General features: G+C 36.1%; 1 protein-coding gene and 1 non-coding gene across 11 annotated transcripts; both read left to right on the top strand.

Moving 5' to 3' along the window:
* Positions 1–1,047: 1,047 nt before the first annotated feature.
* LOC112766034 (ABC transporter G family member 36-like) lies at positions 1,048–8,269 on the top strand. 10 transcript variants are annotated; one of them, XM_072223543.1, is made up of 15 exons: positions 1,144–1,850; positions 1,940–2,187; positions 2,890–2,937; positions 3,062–3,397; positions 3,926–4,017; positions 4,472–4,547; positions 4,740–4,767; positions 5,000–5,108; positions 6,014–6,153; positions 6,267–6,326; positions 6,456–6,512; positions 7,146–7,205; positions 7,308–7,370; positions 7,659–7,749; positions 7,844–8,269. In XM_072223543.1, exons 11-15 carry the CDS (start codon positions 6,510–6,512, stop codon positions 7,960–7,962), a joined length of 336 nt encoding a protein of 111 aa, XP_072079644.1. In that variant the 5' UTR covers positions 1,144–1,850; positions 1,940–2,187; positions 2,890–2,937; positions 3,062–3,397; positions 3,926–4,017; positions 4,472–4,547; positions 4,740–4,767; positions 5,000–5,108; positions 6,014–6,153; positions 6,267–6,326; positions 6,456–6,509; the 3' UTR covers positions 7,963–8,269. The 10 variants fall into 10 exon arrangements, with proteins under 10 accessions (XP_072079645.1, XP_072079643.1, XP_072079644.1 ...); XM_072223546.1 differs by having other exon boundaries at positions 5,910–6,153; XM_072223545.1 differs by having other exon boundaries at positions 1,159–1,850; positions 2,069–2,187.
* A 12,397-nt stretch (positions 8,270–20,666) lies between these two features.
* Positions 20,667–20,774, top strand: LOC112768712 (small nucleolar RNA R71). The gene has a single exon (XR_003186110.1). It is a non-coding gene; the product is annotated as a small nucleolar RNA R71 (small nucleolar RNA).
* Positions 20,775–27,138: the final 6,364 nt, after the last annotated feature.

Raw genomic sequence — 27,138 nt, 5'->3', positions numbered from 1 at the left:
TGGTTGCTTGGGGACAAGCAACAGTTTATGTTTGGTGTTTTGATGAGCGGATATTTTATACGCTTTTTGGCGTCATTTTTATGTAGTTTTCATTATGTTTTGTTTAATTTTTATTATATTTTCATAGGTTTTAGTGAAAAATTCATATTTTTTTATTCTACTTTGAGTTTGTGTGTTTTATGGTGATTTCAGGTATTTTCTGGCTGAAATTGAGGAGCTTGAGCAAAAGTCTGATTTAGAGACGGAGAAAGGACTGCAGATGCTGTCAGGATCTGACCTCCGTGCACTCGAAGGAGCTTTTCTGGAGTTACAGAAGTCTAAACGGCGTGCTCTCAACGGCTATGAAAAGCTAACATCCAGGAATTTCCAGAAATATATAATAGTTCATACTTTGCTTTGGAAATGAAGGCCCAAAACTGGCGTTCAGCGCCAGCCACCTACCCTATTCCTGGAGTTCAACGCCCACAAGGGAGCAGCTGGCGTCCAACACCCAAAAGAGAGTCCCAAGCCAGCGTTTAATGCCCCTAAGGTGTACTATCTCGTGGATTTCACTCAAGCTCATCCCAAACACTCACCAAGTTGGTCCCAGAAGTGGATTTTCGCATTATCAACTTAGTTTATCTTATTTCTGTAATTCTTAGTTAGGATATTAGTATATATAGGAGGAGATCACCCTAACTTTGGATCTTCTCCCCCCCCAATCGAATACTTCACTACTATTGTACAGTATGAGTTACTAACCTCCTAAGGTTAAGGTTAGGAGCTCTGCTGAGTTTCATGGATAAATAATATTATTGTTTTAGTTCAATATGTCTGATTCTATTCCTTTATGCATTCTTGTTCTTCATCTCATGAATTGAGGGTGACCAGTGACAATCACCCTTGTTCTACATGGGTTCCGTGCGAGTCCTGACCCGGATAGCGTTGAACCAAAGCTAGAGATTGCATTCCGGATTCCAATAGAGTACCTGGGCAACTTTGGATACGTGACATGAAATCCCGTTGACCGTGGGTAAGTGAGGTCTCTGTGGCGTTAAGGCTAGAGTCAGAGAAGTAACACTTTTCGATCTGGAAGATCTGCCTTGTCTGTGGCACCCACTACAAAAAAAGTTAGTAAAAATGGCACTAGTTTTATGGCGGGTTAATAAAACTGCCATTATGTTTGTTATTTTCAGTGGTTCTAATTTATGCCGTAATGCTCATGGCTTTTTTGTTGATTGTGGCGTTTGGAACCGCCATAATTTTTCTTTTAATTTGAGTGATGTTGCATATGAGAGTGTAATTAGTATTGTTGCATATGAGAAAGTGAAGACAATGACACTGGCGAACCCTAATTTCTTGCCTTTGTTCATCTTCCACTGATTTGTCATTCAAATCCTCGCTGTCGCTCATCCCCTTGTTGCAGCTCATCTCCTCGTTGCTGCAAGCAACACCGTTGTCACTGCCTTCATTGAGCTTCTACGATTTGGCTTCGATCTGAAGATTTGTCAGCATTCGTCGGAGCTCCGATTTCTACGTTTCATCAATTCACAGAGTCTCTCTCTCTCTTTCTCTGACGTTTAGCTTCTTCTCCTCGGAGCTCCGAAAAAACCATCACAGTCACCACCACCACTGAGCGCCACCATGGAAGGCGGTGGAGCAACGCTATCGGATGTTTACCAAGGCGCGAAGAAGCTCCTCCTGAATACACGCGACGGCATGGAACGCCTTGAGCGCCTCGACTACTCCGCCTCCTCCGATCTCTCTTTCTCCCTCTCCAACGACATCTCTCAGATCCAATCCCTATGCGTCCAGATGGATCGATTCTGGCGCTCCATCGCCGCCAAATCTCAACGTGATCTCTGGAAAAGGTTCGTTTCGAAGCATCCTCCTCCTTCGCCCTTTTTTAACCTATTATACATAAGTTCTAATAAAAAATTTTGTTTCTGCAACACGTTAGTTATTAGGCCATGATTGTTCTGAAGTAAACGAAGTATCTGCAATCGATGAAATAAATTGCCTTTTGGTTGAGAGGTAAAAGTTTAATTCCTTTTGGTTGAGAAGGTGAAAGTTGAATTCCTTTTGGTAGAAAGCTAGGTTCTGTTTGTTGGGAGAAAGAAGGGATTGAGGGAGGTATGCTTTTTTCTGATCCTAGCATGGCCAAGTCAATCCACCACGCCAGGTTCTGATCCGCCAGCGCCACATTAGGTCTTCCTTTCTTCTGTTCACTTTTTTTCTGAAAGTTAGGGTTTTTAAATTCCTAATTTAATATCAATTGTTGTTTGCTTTTGCTTACTGTCAAATTAAGAATCTAATTTCCTTGATTTCTAGGCTTTTGATAAAATTTTCTAATGTTAGATTAACCTCTCTGTATAATTGCTCTTAGATATATAATATCAGTATTACTGAAGGCATAGGATCATCACAATTCCAGTTAGATCTTCTATAATTGCTCTTAGATTTTTTCACTCAAAAATCTAACCAGAATGCCTTATTAGCTTAAAAATATTTTGAAAATATTAAAATTTGTGATTATAGAAAATCTGTTCAATATAAAATTAGGCGGATAATTGCTTCTGAGCATTTTTGTTTGCTGAAGTAGGAGATCTTATGTTATGTTTTGATCTTTGATTTAGTAATTGAAAGTTGAAACACTTGCCTGATTTGCTTTCTATATGCATGTACTAATATAATTGCAAGAATGTAATTGGATCTTATGGAAAATCAATTCTACATAGCTAATAAAGTACATAAAAGATAATATAATACATTATACAAAATCGGTACATAAGGACACTATTATAATTTGATCTTTTGATGTCTGTCAGCTATGACAATTCAGATGCGTTAGTATGTACAATAAATAATGAATTTGCTAAGGCTTTATTTTCATTGTTGTTTTGAACACAGAACTTGCTAAAAAAGTTCCACAAGGGTCATCCAAAAGTCAGAACTCAGGTTCATCTAGAAGTCCTTTGCACCGTTCTATCTTTTCTTACAGTTATTTTTATTATCATTTGAATATATTTAAATGGAAGTTTAGGGTAACCAAATGTATTCTTCAAATCTTTTTAATGTGTAGATTAGCATTGCTGTGGCTGCATTGGCTGTGCATGTGCCTGCTGAAGATTGGGGAGATGGTGGTATAGTGAAATGGCTTAGGGACGAGATGGATTCTCATCCGGAATATATACCAGGATTCTTGGAGTTACTAACAGTTTTGCCAGAGGTCATAGTATGATATGTGTGATTATGTGTCATCTCTTCATTTTATTAATGAGACAAATGCCTAAAGTTTGAGTTACTAAGTGACAAGTTGTTATAATTTTCAAAGTTGCTGCCTTGTCGGATAGTATTTTTTCTTGGTTATCATTCAGGTTCTTGAAGCGTTTGCTTCGTGGCTTCGCCTAAAGCATGGGTACTAATTTTTTTCTACCTCTTTGCATATTGGAGTGTTTGGCTAAGTTGTTTTTATTGAATGTATTAATATATTATTCTGATCAAGATTAATTATTCAAGAACTGTTTTGTATAAATGAATCATCTGAATTGTGTAGCATATTGGAGGAAGCTTGTCAGATGAGTGTGCTTTACTGTCAAGCATTTAGTTAATTTTTTTTGGGCGATCTATAGTGTTCTCAACTATATGTATATATTTGGGTTTTTTAAAATCACAAATATATAATTGACAGTTGGCTTTTAAACAAAAGAATGTTGAATGGAATGAGTATCTCAACTTATAGGAAACAGACTTGTCAAGTGAAACTGATGGAAAGCATAGATGCATTCCACAAATGCTATATAATTTCAGGAAGGGTTTATAAAGTTAATGAAGAATATGGGGGAGATATGTATTTAATTTGAATATTACAACTTTATTATCTTGGTTTATGTGTTTCTTTTTCCATTGGCTTTACTATTTCTCTTTAAATTTTTGTTCGTTTCAGGATTCCCGGATCTGTTCTCAGTACCCATCCATTAGTTCTTACAGCATTATCAAGCTTGAATTCTGAGTTTCTTTCTGAGGCATCTGTAAATGGTATGTATGATAGCATGGGAAAATACTAATAATTTTCTATTTTTCGTAAATATTCATATGCTTTTTGTTGGTTGAGCAATGAAATGTAGGAAGGAAGATATCTGAGTAGCAAATTAACCAGTGCTGTTCACTATATCTGAGTAGCAAATTAACCAGTGCTGTTCACTTGCATATTTAAAAAACATCTGTTCTGGTTTTGCTGACCAGTGTTTCCAATGTTCTAAGAGTACTAGTTAAAGATACTAAAAAGAGTATATTTTCAGAAGTTTTTTCTTTTTTTGCCTTTTTCCAATGCATTGAAAACTTATCTATTTCACATCTCCAGCATGAAGCTTCCTTTTTTTTTTAATCCTTAATCAGTGCTCTTTTAATTTCACAATGTTCACAGTACTTATGCTTCAATATATCTGTATCATAAACTTGATGTTTGTGTCTTTTGCTTCCTTGTTTTCAGGGGTTGTTGGTCTGACTCCAGAGTGAAAGCAACTCTATGTTAGCATATCAGTTATTAGCGTTGTTGAATTATCCATGTAAACTATGAAACATGAATAGCATGATGAAATTCCTCTGTGCTTTGGTTTGGTTTTTTTATATTTATCTTTTACTTTTACAATTATTTATACGTCTTCGTTAAGCAATTGGCACATGAGAGAATTAGTTTATGTAGATTATTACTTTGTAGCTCTGTACTGATATTTCCAATTTATGGAATATGAATGCAGCATACTTACAGGTTTCCTTTAATTCATGGTAAGTGTGTTTTACACTTTTCATATCGTAATGAAATTATAGTTTCCTCTTCATACCTTTTATCACAGCATTTATTCTGTCTTGCTTAATGCTCCTTTTCAACATTCTTGTTTGTTGACACTCCTTTTCTGCACAACGTAATTTACTAATCAATTCATTGTATTTGATAGTCTACCATGGTGTGGTGTTTTACTTTTTTGCTTTTGGCAATTGGCGGATTTCTTTTTTGTAGATGGACGATAGTCCAACCACCGGAAGTGTGAACACCATGACTGCCGAGAAGCAGTATCTAGCAAAATTACTTGTATGGGAGAAAATAACTTGAAGCAGTATCACCCAAGGTATGTTTATTCTATTCTGTTTTCCATGGAATCAGTTATATTCTATGCTCATCTGATTTATATTATGATGATTCTGAGTGATTAAAACTAGATTCATATGCATCATGATACAGAGTAGTAGTAGTTGGTGCTTCTAAGAAAGTGCCAAAATATCGCATGTATAAAATCTTATTCTATTATATATGGAAAAATATAAAAATAAACGCTACATGTCTCAGTATTAAATTAAAGTGCACTGATTAAATTTTGCTATTAAAAAAGAAGGGCTATGTGATTGGTGGCACTTGTTTTATGGCGTCTTTGTTAATTGTTTAAGTTGTTCGTAGATGAAACATATTATATAAAATTTAGATCAAAGAAAGGTACATGACTACTTAAGATTTAAGAAGATACTAAAGCTAAATGCTACATTATTATTAGTAGTACATTTGATTAGCCCCACTAAAATAGTCAAGCACCCTAGTTCGTACAATATAAAAATACTAAGTTAAATAATATCTCTAGATTATTTACTAATGGATTATATATTAGAAGTTATTAATAATCTAATTAACCAAGCTAATAATTAAGCCTTAGCTTGCATTTACAGTTTACCATCTTGATGTTCAGCGCATTTGCTATACTTGAAAGAGATTTCAAGTTCACGATATGAATTTGTTCAATACTAGTACTTAATAAATACTATATGTATCTCATATGATGACTTGTTTCAGATTTTTTTTATTATTATAAAAGAAATGATAAATGAAAGTATTATAAAAGAGATTGGGGCTTCTCACTTTTTTTTTCATTATTACTTAGCTGGTGGAAGAGGCATGAATTCAATTAGCAGCTTGTGTTGAAATGATAAATGAAAGTATTACTGCATTTTCACTCCATTTTCTCCTTGTGTTGCTGCAATCAAGGATGTGGTCTTGAAATTGAACCCGCTTCTCACAAAAGAACAAGCTATTGGTTTCCGTTGCTGCTAGAGTCAAGCTCCATGATCTTCAGGTTTCTCAATGCATTAGTTGGTTTTGGACTATTTGACAGAGGATTCCTTGTGGTACATATAACACCAGCCCCACTTACTGCATTATTAATAGTGAAATTCACAATTATTTTCTCATCACTAATATGGTTTAGTATATTATTCTGAATCTGAACTATTTGTGTTAGGTTGGGAGCTGCGTTGAAATTGGAATTCCCATGCTAATACTGTTTATAGCCTTATCTCAGGTACACTTCAAAAGTAGGCAATAATGGATTAGTATTCTCTTGTGTCTATCTTTCTTAAGGCATATAATTTTCTGTCAAAACAAGCATGATAATATCACAATCCAATAGTTTTGAATGTGTTTTATGCAGTATTTGAAGAATTTTCAGATAAGACAAGTACCACGATGACGAAGATGAAGAATTATGGTTAGCTAGCTAGCTCTATCTCATTGTGTTCTGTGTTAATTTGCATCTTTTTATTTACCTTAGGAGTTGAGGTATCAAAACCAACACAAAGTTTATCAGAGTATTCATATTGGGCTTAAAGTGTGTTATCTATTTTGTTCGAATATTATCCTTCAGTGGTCTATGGCAGTTGTTAATATTATTTTTAAATTGCCTAGTCTTTGTTATCCAAGATTTCAATCCTTTACTAATAGATTGCCTTTGACCGAAGAAGTTTTTATTAGCAACATTTATCGTACTACTGTTGTCTCAATGGAATGCATATCAATCTTGTCTCTTATCCACAGAAACACCAATTTCATCGAGCTTCTAAATTAATTAAACCCTAATCTAGCAATATTATTGTTTATTTGTAATTACAAGGAAAATCTTTGTTAGTGGATAGACATTAGCCGATAAAATCCACATATTTATATATATATATATATCAAAGATAATTATTATAACACGTTCATGATGACTTTAGGCCTTATTTTACATTCCTTTGCTAATAAAAGTTCTAAATTCTAGCCTTCATTTGCATGCTCAAATTTGACTTGATCCCCTTATGCTTCCTCTACTTTCTATCTCATTATTATTTCATTGTCATTGCAGGAAACTTCTTTAGCTGTTAGTTCAATGGAACTGTCAATAAAAATTTGGGACCTTGATGTTGTAAGTGAATATGGTTAATAAATTTCACTGAAAAGTTAGAAACATCGTTCAGAATATAAAGCCACTTTCATTGAATGCCTTCTAAGTTTTCTTTGTTCCCAGATTGATGCTGTGCAGCCATGCATGGTTTTAGGTGGCATTTCAGAGAAAAAGAAGGGGAAGAAGGTTTGTACATCTTTTTGTGTTGAAGTGCAATTCTGAGTATGGACCCAGTTACTGATTCTGTTAATTGGTTTTGAAACATGAAATAATAAGATCACATGAATTGAGAATTATTTTACCATGTAAAGAAAAATAAAAAAAAAACTTGTTTTCTTGAAGTTCATTTTCTGATAAAGATGGTTGAAAGAACCCAAAGTGTTCTTGGCATGAAGATTTCACTGTAAGGTTTTCTCTGGTAATCATGAAGTCATTTTGTGTTTATTTTTTGATTGTTTTAATTCATGTTTTCAGGTTTTGGGACTAGAAGTATGTGCTGATACTATTGTAGGAAATGCAATGCTAAGAGGTATTTCTGGTGGGCAAAGAAAACTTCTTACAACAGGTAAAACAAGAACAAGCTAGATTTCAATCATTAATGTCTAATTTATCACAAACAAGAATCTAATTTTAGAAAAATTGTATATATACAAATATAGGAGAAGTGCTGGTTGGATCAGCTAGAGCTCTTTTCATGGATGAAATATCTACTGGTTTAGATAGCTCAACAACTTTTTCGAATTGTGAACTCACTAAAGCATCTCATCCACTCTCTTAAAGGAACTGCCGTTGTCTCACTCCTTCAACCAGCATCAGAGACTTACAATCTTTTTGATGACGTTATTCTACTCTCTGATGGCCACATTGTATATCAAGGTCCCCATAAACATGTTCTCGAATTTTTCGCCTTCATGGGCTTTAAATGTCCCGAGAGGAAAGGAGTTGCAGACTTTTCGCAAGAAGTAATAAATTTGAATAATGTGTTTCTGGATCCATAATCTGCATTATTTAATTTGATCTACACAAATTTATTGTGATGTTATTACTTTTGATTTTCAATAATAAAAAATTATATATTATATTAATATTTTGTTTATGAGTTATATAATATTTCATTTATGGATTATAATTTTTTGCTATTGTGAAATTTTAATCACAAAATTATCTATTTAACGCGATAAAAATGACGGTAAAAATTATTTTTTTAAACGATAAAAATGTCATTGTTAGGGTAAAAATGGCAGTTCAAAAGTGCCGTTTTAACCAACCAAAATGCCACTATATCAGGGTAATAATGGCAGTTCAAACCGCCGTTTTAACCTATTCAAAAACTGTCATTTTAACCCTGGAAATAATGGCGGTTTGAACTGCCGTTTTAACCAACTAAACGCCACTCTGTCAGGGTAATAATGGCGGTTCAAACCGCCGTTTTAACCTATTCAAAAACCGCCATTTTAACACTGGAAATAACGGCGGTTTGAACTACCGTTTTAACCAACCAAAATACCACTCTGTCAGGGTAATAGTGGAGGTTCAAACCGCCATTTTCACCTATCCAAAAACCGCCATTTTAACCCTGAAAATAACGGCGGTTTGAACCGCCGTTTTAACCTATTCAAAAACCGCCGTTTTAACCCAGGGAATTATGGCGGTTTTCTGAAAACCGCCGTAATAACCAGAATGGCGCCCAGAATTACGTCGTTTTCTAAAACCGCCGTTCTTGGTTATAATGGCGGTTCAAACCGCCGTAAATACCCAAAAAAACCGCCGTTTTAACTAAAATTTTTTGTAGTGACCTTGAGTAGGATCGTGAAGGGGAGTGGATTGCTTAGAGCTTCATCTTCTGCTGTAGTAAGAGACCTAGAGGTGGCTTGATGAGAGGACACGAGTCACTTCAACATGGTGGATTGCTGCAGTGGAGGAGGTTAACTTGATGAGAGGACGAGTTAATCACTTACGGCTACCATTGAATGAATCAGAAAGTTATTGAAGTAGACAGTAAGAAAAATTAATCCGGAAGACAAAGCATCTCCGAAGCCTCAACCGTTCTCATACTATTAATTTCACACCTATCTAGTAACATTTTATTTATTTATTCAGTTTTATGCATTTTCCGTGACAAACTATGATTTCTATCCGCCTAACTAAGATTTGCAAGGTAACCACTGCTTGCTCAAACCAACAATTTCCGTGGGATCGACTCTCACTCACCTGAGGTATTATTTGGACGACCCGATATACTTGCTAGTCTATCTGTGCAAAATGTGCGGAGCCAGTTTCGTGCACCAATAAATAATCCTCGAAAGCTCGGCTGGGATGACTTATGATCAATCATTCAAGTTCGACTTCCCGGTCTCCAAAAACTAAGTGGAATATAAAGCCTTGATAGGGGGTTTACTCCTAGCCAAAGAAGTCAGAGCATCGCGAGTCGAGGTCAACAGTGACTCCCAAATTGTTACCTCCCAGGGCAACGGGACATATCACGCTAGGGACTCCTTACTTCATAAGTACTTGGAAAAGGTGAAAAAGTTGTGTGAAGATTTCGAAGAGGTCACGATTCAACATGTACCGAGAGAAATAAATGCGAGAGCTGACCTCCTATCGAAGATGGCAAGCACAAAGCCAGGCACGGAAAACCAATCTTTGATTCAAGGGCTGGTAAAGGAGCCGTCGGTAACTCTCTACGTAACATAAGCGTTAAGCCCTTCCTCATGGATAGATCTGATCATCTATTTCTTGGAGGACAGCGAGCTCCCTGAGGACGAGAAGGGTGCTAGAACGCTAAAATAGGAGGTGGCCAAGTATGTAGTGATACTGGGCCAGCTGTACAAACAAGGGCTTAATCAACCCCTGCTGAAGTGCTTGCGGCCCGACCAAATGGACTACGTCTTGAGCGAAGTTCACGAAGGATGCTGTGGCCACCATATTGGGGGAAAGGCGTTGGCCAGGAAGCTTGTTAGATCTGGATACTATTGGCCTTCCATCATGTCGGATGCACAAGAGTTTGTGAGGAAGTATAGAAGATGCCAAGAGTATGCCAATCTTATCTGAGATACGAGTTTTCCTAGGTAAAGTACCGTGGCTTGCCACCACGTGTTCCAAGTTGATACTCGATACTCTGTTGACCCTACGATGTAAGAGGTGACCGGACACTTATAAATTCCTAGGAAGGTTCTCCCATTGAGCAATTATATATAAATAAGAAACACCAAACATAGACTCTTGGGGATGCGCGTCGGGGGACAGTCTAGGGTTTAGCAGCCGGACTTGTCGGGTTGGCTTGATAACCGATAGATGAGACTCATCAACTATAGGACAGGCATACATCATGTGCATATTGTTTAAATTTCTTGTTTATGCATTAATTGGGAATGCCTAATTGATTATAATATGCTAACTGTTATACTTGTTATCTGTATTACTTGTATTCTACCTGTGTTTGCCATTGTATGCTTGTCTGTCTGTGCAAATTCACCGGAGATGGAGGAACGGATGAAGGGTGGAGAGATTTAGTGTTCTAGCTAAGTTTTAGTTAGGTTTAGGAATCCTTAGAAGACCACCCATCTACGGTTTCTGGTTTAACCCTTTATGCTTTATAATATGAGTGTCGGTGTTCTAGGATTGCCTCTGGCATTTCCAAGACCTTATATCTTATGTAGGTGGCACCTTTACTATGCTGAGAACCCCCGGTTCTCATCCCATACGTTATTGTTATTTTTCAGATGCAGGTCGAGAGGCACCTCGCTAGGCGTCTGGAGTTCTACAACGAAGTGGTCATTTTGGGACTTTACTTTTGATCTTTTGTTATATATGTATAGACTCTCCTCATGTATATACTTGTTTTACTTTTGTACCTCTTAGAGGTGTATGGAGAACTAGGACTTTATGTATGTATTTTGGATTGTGGGTTATGTATATATGTATGTAAATATTCTCCGGCCAGCCTTAGCTTCGCAGGCTGAGTTAGGAGCTTGTTATTTTGTACTCTTGACCCTCTGTTATTACTTTCTATATATATATATATATATATATATATATATATATATATATATATATATATATATATATATATATATATATATATATATATATATATATATATATATATATATATGTTTATGATCTTTAGCTTTCTTCGTACGCAAGCAATCCTTAATCTTGAGTGTTGTGCTTTTGATTTTACGATTTTGTTTTACCTATTCTTCAAGGCTCTTAGTATACTACCTTCTTTCGACTATTATACATATGTACATTTTATTTTAGAGGTCGTACTACCACACCACCTTTGTTTTACGATTTAAGTGTAAAACTCTGTGTGTTAGGGTGTTACATTCATTATCCAAATCGTTTAATTCATCAAACATTGCATTCTAATAATCCTCAATTGGTAATTCATCTTGTCTCATTATTCTTATGGTATTGAGATTAATTTCTAAAGGTAAAACTGCATCGTGATCATAAACCAATTTTTAAGGAGACATGTTTGTCGATCCTTTCGGTTAATTTCGATAAGCCCATAATACTTGGCTTATAGTTTCATGCCAAGTTCGAGGTCTTTGACCATTTTGCTTTTTAATCAAATTAACCAGAATCTTATTTACAGCTTCAACTTGACCATTTTCCTGCGCATAATATAGAGTTAAAGTCACCATAGTTATATTTCTTGATGCTGCAAGCCTACAAAAGTTTTAACACGTTGGCCAATAAACATAGTACCTTGATCAGTACTCAATGTTTGAGGGATTCTGAATCGATGAATTATATGTTCTATAAAATCAATGATCTCATTTTGACCTACTTCTACCAAAGGAATAGCTTCGACCCATTTCATATAATAATCGATAGCCACTAAAATAAACTTGTGATTCTTTGACGAAGGAGGATGGATCATTCTAATCAAATCCAATGCCCATCCCCTAAATGGCCAAGGCTTTATAATCGAATGTATCTCAAAAGCAGGGATTTGTTGTATTACTCCATGCTTCTGACATTCTTAGCATGCTTTAGCATAATCAATACTATCTTTCACCATAGATGGCCAATATACTCGATCACGTCGAAGTACCCATTTTATTTTCTCTTCAGCTTGATGGGCACCACATATACCCTTATGAACTTCTCCAAGGGGAATATCTTTTTCAGATTGACTTAAACACCTCATAAGATTTCCTTCATTACCTTTCTTATATAACTCATCACCCTCACCACAAAGTTCATTGCTTTTATCTTAACTTTCCGATCGATACGGACTTTAGGATTTCTTAGATATTCCACAATTAGTTTTCTCCAATCATCATCATCCCACTCATCTATGACTAAAACTTCCCTTTCCTCAATAGGCACCAAAATTTGTCGTACCTTTGTCAATTTTTCTAAAGTTTCGAGAAGTATTTTATATCTCGATATAATTTGAGCCAACTCGTTGCCAACTTCATTTTGAATTCTTGGAATATGAACCAAGGATACTTTTCGAAAAGATACTAATAATTTCCATGCTGTCAACAAATACTTTTGTAACTTTTCGTTATTAAATTTAAATTCTTTCGATAATTGTTTTAAAACCAACTGAGAATCTCTAAAAATTGAACATCCAGTGCCCCTTTATGAATAAAAAACTCTAAACCAAAATCAACGCTTCATACTCAGCAATATTATTTGAACATGGGTATTTTAACTCAAACAAGAATTTTGATGGGACACCTTCTGGGAAAATAATCAAAATACTGACTCTAGCACTATCTTTATCTTTCAAACCATCAAAATACATCTCCCAACAATCAGAATTCACCTCGATAATATTTGTCCCTGGGTAATTGGGATTATTCGATCTATCAATTAGAAGATCCACAAAGTGACCTGACTTTAACAACTTTAGCTGGCACATATTACAAATCGAACTCCGTTAAGTCAATCATCCACTTTCCTAATCGACCTTTTAACATGGGATAAGATAACATATACTTTATCAGATCCGTTTGAGCAATCACTTTTATAGTCTTTTTTGCAACCATATAACATTTCAATTTCATGCAAGCATAATAAAGAGAAAGACATAATTTCTCAATCGGAGAATATCTTGTCTCAATATCAAACATAACTCGACTTAAATAATAAATGGCCCTTTCATGACCTTCCTCATCATCTTGAGCCAGCATACACCCAATAGTATTCATCGATACTGCAATATATAATTTCAATGACTCATGGGAACGAATGGTTGCCATTATTGGTGCTTTGGACAAATAATCTTTAATCGAATCAAATGCCTTTTGATGTTCCTCTATCCATTCATACTGAGACTCATCTTTAAGTTTGAATAAAGATGAAAAAGCACGTGTTTGACTAGAAAGATTAGATACAAAACGTCAAAAGAAATTAACCTTTCTCAAGAAAGATTGTACCTCCTTCTTTGATATTGATAGTGGCAACTCCAAGATTGCCTTGGCTTTATTTTGATAAATAGCAATACCTTTCTTTTGAACTACAAAATCCAAAAAGTTTCCTGTAGATACCCCAAATGCACATTTTAAAAGATTCATTTTTAAACTTTTTTTGCAGATTGTGTCAAATGCTTGGCTCAAATGATTGAGATGCTGGTCTATCGAGTTTGACTTAACCATAATATCATCGATATATACTTCCATAAATTTTTTGATAAACTCATGAAAAATAGTATTCATGACACGTTGATACATTGTGCCAGCATTCTTCAAACCAAAAGGCATCACCACTCATTCATAAGTTCCTAAAGCCCCAGGACATCGAAAAGTAGTTTTCAACACATCATCCTTGGCTATAAAGATTTGTTTATATCCAGAATAACCATCCATGATCAAAATTTCATTGCCTGCTGCAGAATCGACTAACATGTCTGCTATAGGCATAAAATATTCATCTTTAGGATTAGCATTGTTTAGATCTATAAAAGCAATGCATACTCGTAATTTCTCATTCTTCTTCATTACTGGTACAATATTTGACACTCAATCAACATAACGAGCTATTCGAATAAACTTTACTTTAATCAATCTTTGAGTTTCTTCTTTAACCTTAAGATTGACCTTAGGTGCAAAGCATCGAGGTGCCCGTTTTACTGGCTGAGAAAATGGCTTTAAAGCCAATCAGTGTTCTACTAAAGAACGATCAAGTCTAGACATCTCCTGATAATCCCAAGCAAAACAATTTTTCTACTTAACTAAAAGATTGATTAATTCTGCTCGAAATTGCTTGTCAATATTTTTACAAATATAAGTGGGTCTAACATCATCACCAGATCCCAAATTAATTTCCTCAAGAAGATCTTGAGACTCAAAACCTCTTTCGATATTATCATCATTAATTGAATACTTTTTAAAATTCAAAGGTTCCAAATCGTAAATACAATCAAAAGATAAATCTATTAGCTCATTTGAGGAAAAACAAACTTTATTATCAACCAAATTAGCAATCGAATCATTTTCAATACAAGGACGGTGAGATACATCGGCGCAAGATTGGTTAACAATATTACTCCTAGGAATAGGAAAAGAAGTAAAACCTAATTTAGGCCTAAATTCGATTTGAGGAATCAAATTTGTACTAGGAATTGAAAAAACTGAATTGAAATCCCTATGTAATTCAACTTCATCAAAAGAATCACTTCTATCAAAAGAAAGAGTTTATGCAGAATTGAAATTACTTAAATAGCTTTCTAAGGTAGCCAAATAATTTGAGACATCTTGCTTTTTGGCCATGACAAAATATCCTTGAATTATTGACTCTTTTTTTTTAAACCACTACTCCCACCCAGTAGGAGGGAAATCAAGCTTTGGCTGACAAAGTGATAATGCGAAATTGTTACTCTGAGGTTGTAAAATTTGTTCATTCTCTCCCTGGCAATGGCGCCAACAACTGGTGCACAATACCATGGTCCAAACATAACTTCACAACTTCGCACAACTAACTAGCAAGTGCACTGGGTCGTCCAAGTAATAAAACCTTACGTGAGTAAGGGTCGATCCCACGGAGATTATTGGTATGAAGCAAGCTATGGTCACCTTGTAAATCTCAGTCAGGCGGATATCAAATAGTTTTGGAGTTTTCGAATATTAATAATAAATAAACAGAAAATAAAGATAGAAATACTTATGTAATTCATTGGTGGGAATTTCAGATAAGCATATAGAGATGCGTTCGTTCCTCTGAACCTCTACTTTTCTGCTGTCTTCATCCAATCAATCCTACTCCTTTCCATGGCTAGCTTTATGTAAGGGCATCACCGTTGTCAATGGCTACCTTTCATCCTCTCTGTGAAAATGGTCCGATGCGCTGTCACTGCATGGCTAATCATCTGGAGGCATCACCGTTGTCAATGGCTGCATCCCATCCTCTCTTGTGAAAATGGTCCAATGCGCTGTCACTGCATGGCTAATCATCTGTAGGTTCTCGATCATACTGGAATAGGATTTACTATCCTTTTGCATCTGTCACTATGCCCAGCACTCGCGAGTTTGAAGTTCGTCACAGTCATTCAATCCCTGAATCCTACTCGGAATACCACAGACAAGGTTTAGACTTTCTGGATTCTCATGAATGCCGCCATCAATCTAGCTTATACCACGAAGATTCTGATTAAGAGATCCAAGAGATACTCATTCAATCTAAGGTAGAACGGAAGTGGTTGTCAGGCACGCGTTCATAGGGAATGATGATGATTGTCACGTTCATCTCATTCATGTTGAAGTGCGAATGAATATCTTAGAAGCGGAATAAGTTGAATTGAATAGAAAAACAGTAGTACTTTGCATTAATTCATGAGGAACAGCAGAGCTCCACACCTTAATCTATGGGGTGTAGAAACTCTACCGTTGAAAAATACATAAGTGAATATAGGGTAAGCATGGACGAGTGGCCAGCCTCCCATGGAGGTCTAGAGATCTAAAAATGATCAAAAGATACTAATACAATAGTAAAAAGTCCTATTTATACTAAACTAGTTACTAGGGTTTACAGAAGTAAGTAATTGATGCATAAATCCACTTCCGGGGCCCACTTGGTGTGTGCTTGGGCTTAGCTTGAATGTTACACGTGCAGAGGCTCTTTCTGGAGTGGAACGCCAGGTTGTAACGTGTTTCTGGCGTTCAACTTTGGTTCGTGACGTGTTTCTGGCGTTTAACTCCAGACTGCAGCGTAGAACTGGCGTTCAATGCCCTTTTGCGTCATCTAAACTCGGCCAAAGTATGGACTATTATATATTGCTGGAAAGCCCTGGATGTCTAATTTTTAACACAATTAAGCGCGCCATTTTGAGTTCTGTAGCTCCAGAAATCCACTTTGAGTGTAGGGAGGTCAGAATCCAACAGCATCAGTAGTCCTTCTTCTACCTCTGAATCTGATTTTTGCTCAAGTCCCTCAATTTCAGTCAGAAAATACCTAAAATCATAGAAAAATGCACAAACTCATAGTAAAGTCCAGAAATGTGAATTTAACATAAAAACTAATGAAAACATCCCTAAAAGTAACTAGATCCTACTAAAAACATACTAAAAACAATGCCAAAAAGCGTATAAATTATCCGCTCATCACAACACCAAACTTAAATTGTTGCTTGTCTCCAAGCAACTGAAAATCAAATAGGATAAAAAGAAGAGAATATACTATAAATTCCAAAATATCAGTGAAACATAGCTCCAATCAGATGAGCGGGACTTGTAGCTTTTTGCCTCTTGAATAGTTTTGGCATCTCACTTTATCCATTGAGGTTCAGAATGATTGGCATCTATAGGAACTCAGAGTTCAGATAGTGTTATTGATTCTCCTAGTTCAGTATGTTGATTCTTGAACACAGCTACTTTATGAGTCTTGGCCGTGGCCCTAAGCACTTTGTTTTCCAGTATTACCACCGGATACATAAATGCCACAGACACATAATTGGGTGAACCTTTTCAGATTGTGACTCAGCTTTGCTAAAGTCCCCAATTAGAGGTGTCCAGGGTTCTTAAGCACACTCTTCTTTTGCTTTGGACCTTGACTTTAACCGTTCAGTCTCAAGTTTTCACTTGACACCTTCACGCCACAAGCACATGGTTAGGGACAGCTTGGTTTAGCCGCTTAGGCTAGGATTTTATTCCTTTAGGCCCTCCTATCCACTGATGCTCAAAGCCTTGGGATCCTTTTTATTTACCCTTGCCTTTTGGTTTTAAGGGCTATTGGCTTTTTGCTCTTGCCTTTTGGTTTTAAGAGCTTTTGGCTTTTTCTGCTTGCTTTTTCTTTTTCTTTCTATTTTTTTCGCCATTTTTTTTCTCTTTTTTTTCTGCAAGCTTTGTATTAACTGCTTTTTCTTGCTTCAAGAATCATTTTTATGATTTTTCAGATTATCAAATAACATGTCTCCTTGTCATCATTCTTTCAAGAGCCAACATATTTAACATTCATAAACAACAGCTTCAAAAGACATATGCACTGTTCAGGCATTCATTCAGAAAACAAGAAGCATTGTCACCACATCAATATAATTAAACTAAGTTCAAGGATAAATTCGAAACTCATGTACTTCTTGTTCTTTTGAATTAAAACAGTTTTCATTTAAGAGAGGTGATGGATTCATAGGACATTCATAACTTTAAGACAAAGTTACTAAATACTAATGATCATGTAATAAGACACAAACATGGATAAGCACTCAACATAAAGAAAACGAAAAACAGAGAATGTAAGAACAAGGAATGAGTCCACCTTAGTGATGGTGGCATTTTCTCCTTGAGGAACCAATGATGTCCTTGAGCTCTTCTATGTCTCTTCCTTGTCTTTGTTGCTCCTCCATCATTGCTTTTTGATCTTCTCTAATTTCATGAAGGATGATGGAGTGCTCTTGATGTTCCACCCTTAATTGTCCCATGTTGGAACTTAATTCTCCTAGGGAGGTGTTGATTTGCTCCCAAAAAATTTTGTGGAGGAAAGTGCATCCCCTGAGGTATCTCAGGGATCTCTTGATTTACAGTCAAATGTTCTACCACTGAGCTATAGATCCTTTACATGAATCTCTCCATCTTCCATGACTTGGAGGTGGAAGCTTTTGTTTTCCCTTTTCTCTTCTCTCTCTTTTTTTTTTTGAGGTTTCTCTGGCCTTGGGTGCCATCAATGGTTATGGAAAAGCAAAATAAACAATGCTTTTACCACACCAAACTTAGAATGTTGCTCACCCTCGAGCAGGAGAAGAAAGAATAGATGAAGAAGAAGATGTGGAAGAAATTAGGATTATGAGGAAGGAAGGTGGGGATCCTGTGGGATCCACAGATCCTGAAATGATCCTGTGAGGTTCATAGATCTTGAGGTGTCAAGGATTTACATCCCTGCACCAATTAGGCATGTAAAATGCCTTTGCATGCAATTTTGGCATTTAAACGCCGAATTGATGCTTGTTCTGGGCGTTCAGCGCCTAGATGCTTGTTTCTGGCGTTCAGCGCTAGCTCTTCCTCAGTGTGCATTTCTGGCGTCTGAACGCCAGGATGCTGCTTGTTTTGGGCGTTCAACGCCAGATCCATGCTCTGTTCTGGCGTTGAACGCCAGACAGATGCTTCTTACTGGCGTTTGAACGCCAGTAAGATCCTCCTCCAGGGTGTGATTTTTCTTCTGCTATTTTTGATTCCGTTTTCAATTTTTATATTTATTTTGTGAATCCACATGATCATGAACCTAATAAAACATGAAATAACAATAAAATAAAAATAAAATTAGATAAATAAAAAATGGATTGCCTCCCAACAAGCGCATCTTTAATGTCAATAGCTTGACAGTAGGCTCTCATGGAGCCTCACAGATGTTCAGAGCATTGTTGAGACTCCCTAACACCAAACTTGGAGTTTGGATATGGGAGTTCAACACCAAACTTAGAGTTTGGTTGTGGCCTCCCAACACCAAACTTAGAGTTTGACTGTGGGGGCTCTGGTTGACTCTGTTTTGAGAGAAGCTTACTGTGCTTCTTTTCCATGTTTACAGAAGGATGTCCTTGAGTTTTAAACTCAAGGGAGTCCTCATTCAATTGAAGGACTAGTTCACCTCTGTTAACATCAATCATAGCTCTTGCTGTGGCTAGGAAGGGTCTTCCAAGGATGATGGATTCATCCTCATCCTTCCCAGTATCTAGGATTATGAAATCAGCAGGGATGTAAAGGCCTTCAACCTTTACTAATATGTCCTCTACTTGTCCATAAGCCTGTTTTCTGGAATTGTCTGCCATCTCTAATGAGATTTTAGCAGCTTGTACCTCAAAGATTCCCAATTTTTCCATTACAGAGAGTGGCATGAGGTTTATTCCTGAACCTAGGTCACATAGAGCCTTCTCAAAGGTTATGGTGCCTATGGTACAAGGTATTAGGAACTTTCTAGGATCCTGTTTCTTCTGAGGCAATCTTAGCTGATCCAATGCATTTAGTTCATTGGTGAACAGGGGAGGTTCATCTCCCCAAGTTTCATTACCAAATAAATTGGCATTCAGCTTCATGATTGCACCAAGGAACTTGGCAACTTGCTCTTCAGTAACATCTTCATTATCTTCAGAAGAAGAATACTCATCAGAGCTCATGAAGGGAATAAGGAGGTTCAATAGAATCTCTATGGTCTCTAGATGAGTCTCAGATTCCTTTAGTTCCTCAGAGGAAACTCCTTATTGATCGTTGGATGTCCCAGGAGGTCTTCCTCCTTGGGATTCACGTCCTCCCCTTCTTCCTTGGATTCGGCCATGATGGTTATATCAATGGCCTTGCACTCTCCTTTTGGATTTTCTTCTGTATTACTTGGGAGAGGACTAGGGGGGATTTCAGTGATCCTTTTACTCAGCTGACCCACTTGTGCTTCCAAATTTCTAATGGAGGACCTTGTTTCATTCATGAAACTCGCAGTGGCCTTAGATAGATCAGAGACTAAATTTGCTAAGCTAGATGGATTCTGCTCAGAATTCTCTGTCTGTTGCTGAGTGGATGATGGAAAAGGCTTGCTATTGCTAAACCTGTTTCTTCCACCATTATTAAAGCCTTATTTAGGCTTTTGTTGATCCTTCTATGAGAGATTTGGGTGATTTCTCTATGAGGGATTATAGGTGTTTCCATATGGTTCACCCATGTAATTCACCTCTGCTATTGCAGGGTTTTCAGGATCATAAGCTTCTTCTTCAGAAGATGCCTCTTGAGTACTGTTGGATGCAGCTTGCATTCCATTCAGACTCTGAGAAATCATATTGACTTGCTGAGTCAATATTTTATTCTGAGCCAATATGGCATTCAGAGTATCAATTTCAAGAACTCCCTTCTTCTGAGGCGTCCCATTACTCACAGGATTCCTCTCAGAAGTGTACATAAACTGGTTGTTAGCAACCATGTCAATGAGTTCTTGAGCTTCTGCAGGCGTTTTCTTTAGGTGAATGGATCCACCTGCAGAAGTATCCAATGACATCTTAGCTAATTTAGACATACCATCATAGAATATATCCAGGATGGTCCATTCTGAAAGCATGTTAGAAGGACACTTTTTGGTTAGTTCCTTGTATCTCTCCCAAGCTTCATAGAGGGATTCACCTTCTTTCTGTCTGAAGGTTTGAACATCCACTCTAAGATTACTTAGCTTTTGAGGAAGAAAGAACTTGGCTAAGAAAGCCTTGACCAGCTTATCCCAAGAGTTCAGGCTATCCTTAGATTGAGAATCCAACCATATTCTAGCTCTATCTCTTACAGCAAACGGGAAAAGCATGAGCCTGTAGACTTCAGGATCTACTCCATTAGTCTTAACAGTATCACAGATTTGCAAGAATTCAGTTAAGAACTGAAAAGGATCTTCAGATGGAAGTCCATGAAACTTGCAGTTTTGTTGCATCAGAGAAACTAATTGAGGTTTCAGCTCAAAATTGTTTGCTCCAATGGTAGGGATGGAGATGCTTCTTCCATGTAAATTAGAATTAGGTGCAGTAAAGTCACCAAGCATCCTCCTTGCATTATTATTATTATTTTCGGCTGCCATATCCTCTTCTTGTTCAAAAATTCCTGTAAGGTTGTCTCTGGATTGTTGTATTTTAGCTTCTCTTAGTTTCCTTTTCAGAGTTCTTTCAGGTTCAGGATCTGCTTCAACAAGAATGTTCTTGTCCTTGCTCCTGCTCATATGAAAAAGAAGGGAACAGAAAATAATAATAGGGATCCTCTTTGCCCAGGTATAGAGGTTCCCCTGTGTGAGTAGAAGAAGAAAAGAATGTAGTGTAAAGAAGGGAAGAAGAGAAAATTCGAACACAGATGGAAGAGGGGGTTCGAATTTGGGTGAGATAAAGTGTTAGTAGATGAATAAATAAATAGAAGGAGATGAGAGAGAAAGAGGATTTTCAAAAATAAAATTTTGAAAAGGGGTTAGTAATTTTCGAAAATTAAGAATGAAATCAAATTAAAATTAAAAATTGAAACAATTAGTTAATTAAAAAGAATTTTTGAAAAAGAGGGAAGAGATTTTCGAAAATTAGAGAGAGAGAGAGAGAGAGAGAGAGAGAGAGAGAGAGAGAGAGAGAGAGAGTTAGTTAGGTAGTTTTGAAAAAGATAAGAAACAAACAAAAAGTCAATTAGTTAGTTGAAACAAATTTTGAAATTCAATTTTGAAAAGATAAGAATGTTAAGAAAAGATATGATTTTGAAAAAGATAAGATAAAAAGATATTTTTGAAAAGATATGATTGAAATTAGTTTTGAAAAAGATTTGATTTTTAAAATCACAATTAATGACTTGATTCACAAGAAATCACAAGATATGATTCTAGAACTTAAAGTTTGAATCTTTCTTAACAAGCAAGTAACAAACTTGAAATTTTTGAATCAAAACATTAATTGTTGAAGATATTTTCGAAAATATGATATAAAATTAAGGAAAAGATTTTTGAAAAATAATTTTAAAATTTTCAAAAATAAATAAGAAAAATGAAAAAGATTTGATTTTTGAAAAAGCTTTTGGAAAAGATAAGATTTTTAAATTGAAAATTTGATTTGACTCATTAGAAACAATTAAATTTTAAAAATTTTTTGAAAAAGTCAACTCAAATTTTCGAATTTATGAGAAGAAAAAGGAAAAGATATTTTTTTTTAATTTTTGAATTTTTAATGAAGAAAGAGAAAAACATGAAAAAGACTCAATGTATGAGAATTTTTAGATCAAAACAATGAATGCATGCAAGAACACTATGAATGTCAAGATGAACACCAAGAACACTTTGAAGATCATGATGAACATCAAGAACATATTTTTGAAAATTTTTATATGCAAAGAAAACATGCAAGACACCAAACTTAGAAATTTTTCATGTTCAGACACTATGAATGCAAAAATGCACATGAAAAACAAGAAAAGGCACAAAACAAGAAAACATCAAGATCAAACAAGAAGATTTACCAAGAACAACTTGAAGATCATGAAGAACACCATGAATGCATGATTTTTTTGAGAAATGCAAGATGAACATGCAATTGACACCAAACTTAAAATCTGACTCAAGACTCAAACAAGAAACACAAAATATTTTTGATTTTTATGATTTTCTAATTTTTTTGTATTTTTCAAAAATTGTTTGAAAAGAAAAATAAGGATTTCAAAATTTTTTTAATGTGAATTCCAAGAATCTTGTGCTCTTTAGTCTAAAGCTCCAATCTGAGGGTTAGACATGGCTTAATGGCCAGTCAAGCTTTAGCATGTAAATCAGGTGGATCAGGAACAGCAGCAGGTGGATTAGCAACAACTGGCTTGCTCTTGATAATGTTGGGTTGGAAGCCCCAGTCCAAATAAATTTAGACATGGCTTTACAGCCAGCCAGGCTTCACATGCTTCATGAAACTCTAGAATTCATTCTTAAAAATTCTGAAGAACATAATAAAAAATTTTTTTGAAAAGAATTTTTATTTTATTTTTTTTCTTTTTTTCGAAAATAAAAGAGAAATTTTTGAAGATTTTTGAAAAATTTTTAAAAATAAAACAAAAAGAAATTTACCTAATCTGAGCAGCAAGATGAACCGCCAGTTGTCCAAACTCAAACAATCCCCGGCAACGGCGCCAAAAACTTGATAATGCAAAATTGTTACTCTGAGGTTGTAAAATTTGTTCATTCTCTCCCTGGCAATGGCACCAACAACTGGTGCACAATACCATGGTCCAAACATAACTTCACAACTTCGCACAACTAACCAGCAAGTGCACTGGGTCGTCTAAGTAATAAAACCTTACGTGAGTAAGGGTCGATCCCATGGAGATTGTTGGTATGAAGCAAGCTATGGTCACCTTGTAAATCTCAGTTAGGCGGATATCAAATAGTTATGAAGTTTTTGAATATTAATAATAAATAAATAGAAAATAAAGATAGAAATACTTATGTAATTCATTGGTGGGAATTTTAGATAAGCATATAGAGATGCGTTCGTTCCTCTGAACGTCTGCTTTCCTGCTGTCTTCATCCAATCAATCCTACTCCTTTCCATGGCTAGCTTTATGTAAGGGGATCACCGTTGTCAATGGCTACTTTTCATCCTCTCTGTGAAAATGGTCCGATGCGCTGTCACTGCATGGCTAATCATCTGGAGGCATCACCGTTGTCAATGGCTGCATCCCATCCTCTCTTGTGAAAATGGTCCAATGCGCTGTCACTGCATGGCTAATCATTTGGAGGTTATCGATCATACTGGAATAGGATTTACTATCCTTTTGCGTCTGTCACTATGCCCAGCACTCGCGAGTTTGAAGTTCGTCACAGTCATTCAATCCCTAAATCCTACTCGGAATACCACAGACAAGGTTTAGACTTTCCGGATTCTCATGAATGCCGCCATCAATCTAGCTTATACCACGAAGATTCTGATTAAGAGATCCAAGAGATACTCATTCAATCTAAGGTAGAACGGAAGTGGTTGTCAGGCACGCCTTCATAGGGAATGATGATGATTGTCACGTTCATCTCATTCATGTTGAAGTGCGAATGAATATCTTAGAAGCGGAATAAGTTGAATTGAATAGAAAAACAGTAGTACTTTGCATTAATTCATGAGGAACAGCAGAGCTCCACACCTTAATCTATGGGGTGTAGAAACTCTACCGTTGAAAAATACATAAGTGAATATAGGGTAAGCATGGCCAAGTGGCCAGCCTCCCATGGAGGTCTAGAGATCTAAAAATGATCAAAAAGATACTAATACAATAGTAAAAAGTCCTATTTATACTAAACTAGTTACTAGGGTTTACAGAAGTAAGTAATTGATGCATAAATCCACTTCCGGGGCCCACTTGGTGTGTGCTTGGGCTGAGCTTGAATGTTACACGTGCAGAGGCTCTTTCTGGAGTTGAACGCCAGGTTGTAACGTGTTTCTGGCGTTCAACTCTGGTTCGTGACGTGTTTCTGGCGTTTAACTCCAGACTGCAGCGTAGAACTAGCGTTCAACGCCCTTTTACGTCGTCTAAACTCGGCCAAAGTATGGAGTATTATATATTGCGGGAAAGCCCTGGATGTCTAATTTCCAACGCAATTAGAAGCGCGCCATTTTGAGTTTTGTAGCTCCCGAAAATTCACTTTGAGTGCAGGGAGGTCAGAATCCAACAACATCAGCAGTCCTTCTTCTACCTCTGAATCTGATTTTTGCTCAAGTCCCTCAATTTCAGTCAGAAAATACCTGAAATCACAGAAAAACACACAAACTCATAGTAAAGTCTAAAAATGTGAATTTAACATAAAAACTAATGAAAATATCCCTAAAAGTAACTAGATCCTAGTAAAAACATACTAAAAACAATGCCAAAAAGCGTATAAATTATCCGCTCATCACAAAGCTTCACATTAAGTCCTTCTGAAGTCAAAAAATAGCTTTCACAATTATAAGAATTAAGCATCCTATTGACATTAAGAGGTTTCATTTTTTCATTATACACCTTAAAATCGACATGTAACTGTTCCACATAAAGGCTCGAATCTGCTTTTATCTCTTCATATATTCCTTCATCAATCCAAAGAAGAATACTCTGATGCACGGTCAAAGGTACAGCTCCAACACCATGAATCCAATCTTGTCCAAGCAATGCATTATAGCTAGCCTTCGAAGACACCACCACAAAAACAGTATTTCGACATGAAGATCCCACTTGCACTTGAAGAGTAACTAACCCTTTTGCAGGGGTTGATACACCGCTATAATCGGTCACTGAAATATTATTAGGGATCAAATCATCAAAATACTTCCCTACCTTAGTTAGCGTTCGTTCTGGCAACAAACTAATTGCTGCTCCTCCATCGACCAAAATTTTGTTAACACAAATACCACTCATATAAGCAGTAACATGCAATAGTTGAAGATGTGACTTTTGCTTTTCTGTCGGCCTTTAAAAATATCCTAATTCACCTTCTGAATGAATAAAATCAAAAGCTTCTTCATCTTCCACATCATAATCCTCATTCGAATTTCCTTCGTATTCCCCTAAGTATTCAGTTTGTATCATCAAAATAGTGCTTACTATTTCCTCATCACCTTCCTCGAAATATTCTTTACCCAATTCAACATCTTTTTCTTTATCATCAATTGGTGCTACAACAACAGCTTTGCCCTTTTTGAATTTAGCTAGTGAGGGAATCCCTTTAGGAACGGGTTTCCTATCAGACGGGAAGACTATTCAAGAATGAAAAAAAGGTGTTTCTCCCTTGTCTTTAGAATTTGATGATTCCTTCTGCACTATTTGTCATCCATTCCTTCCACCTCAATTTCCTCTAGCTCTTCCTCAAGGATATGGATAATGGCCTCGATTGAAACCTCGATGACCTCTCTGAGGGTTACCCTATATTGTGCATCTCAATTACAAAACTCCTGACAATTTCGTATCTATTGCACACCCACAGCTTGTGAATGACTCATTGAAGAAGAAAAATTCCTCTAAGAGACATCAGAACTTTGTCCCTCTTGTCTTCGAGGAGGTTGCCTTTGACGAATTTGTTCTTCTTTATGGGCTAACGCTTTTTTCATTTTTTCTTTCTCAAAGATAGATGCAGCATCAACATCGAACACAACATTACACCGAGAGCACAAAGACACATATCGATCTTTCAATTTCTGCTGCATCTGAAATTCTAACAATCCTTCACCAACACCCGGATACACTGGTCGAACATTATCTTCAAAATTCCCTAGAACAGTATCAAATTCATAAGAAAAACCAAACATGTTGATCCCTAAGAAAGGCTCTGCAAAATTTGCACCAACATCAAAAGGATCAGAGTCAACCTTCATATCTTTTTCACCATCATCGAACTTTAATCTCCCTTCCATAATTGCTTCTTGAATCAAGTCTCTGAAACGAACATATTTATTAGTTGAATGGCTAATTGCTTGATAAAAGTTACAATAGGTTTCTCCTTTAAATCTTTTATTGAAAGCAATGTCTTGCCTTCTGGCAAGATTAATTGTTTATCTTTAAGAAACACATCAAATATTTGATCTGATTTTGAAATATCGAAGCTATAATTCTTTCCACTCTTATGTTTTGTATCATTAGATCTATCAACATTCGTGATTTTCTTAAGCAGAGAGTATACATAAGGTGGACCATTCTTTAATTCAACCAAATCAACTTCAGAAAATTCAAAATCAAATTCTTCACTTGAGGATTTTATTTCGACATATGAAACCTTTTCTTTTCGAGAAAAAGATTTATTTTTCAACCTTTTCTCATTTTTAAATCTTTCTGTATCCTTTCGAAGAATTTCTATTTGACGAACTCTTTCAACTAAATGAGCTAAGTCAAGTATATCAACATTAAGCAACTTTTGACGTATGTAAAATCTTAAATACATGGTCGCTATTTTCACTACTTCACTTTCAGGACAAGACACATAACATCGACTTCGAGCATTTTTAAAACAAATCACGAAGTCATCTATTGATTCACCATCTTCTCGTTTCAAAGCCACTAAATCAGTAACTGTCACATTC

Source organism: Arachis hypogaea, chromosome 17, assembly GCF_003086295.3.
Source record: "Arachis hypogaea cultivar Tifrunner chromosome 17, arahy.Tifrunner.gnm2.J5K5, whole genome shotgun sequence".
NCBI lineage: Eukaryota > Viridiplantae > Streptophyta > Magnoliopsida > Fabales > Fabaceae > Arachis > Arachis hypogaea.
This window is presented reverse-complemented; position numbering and strand designations above follow the sequence as displayed.

Bases quoted from the DNA above. Each gene is read 5' to 3' on its own strand.
- LOC112766034 (XM_072223544.1), top strand. The intron at 7,371-7,658 runs GTTTGTACATCT...TCATGTTTTCAG, and splicing joins AGAAAAAGAAGGGGAAGAAG to GTTTTGGGACTAGAAGTATG. The intron at 7,750-7,843 runs GTAAAACAAGAA...ATACAAATATAG, and splicing joins AAGAAAACTTCTTACAACAG to GAGAAGTGCTGGTTGGATCA.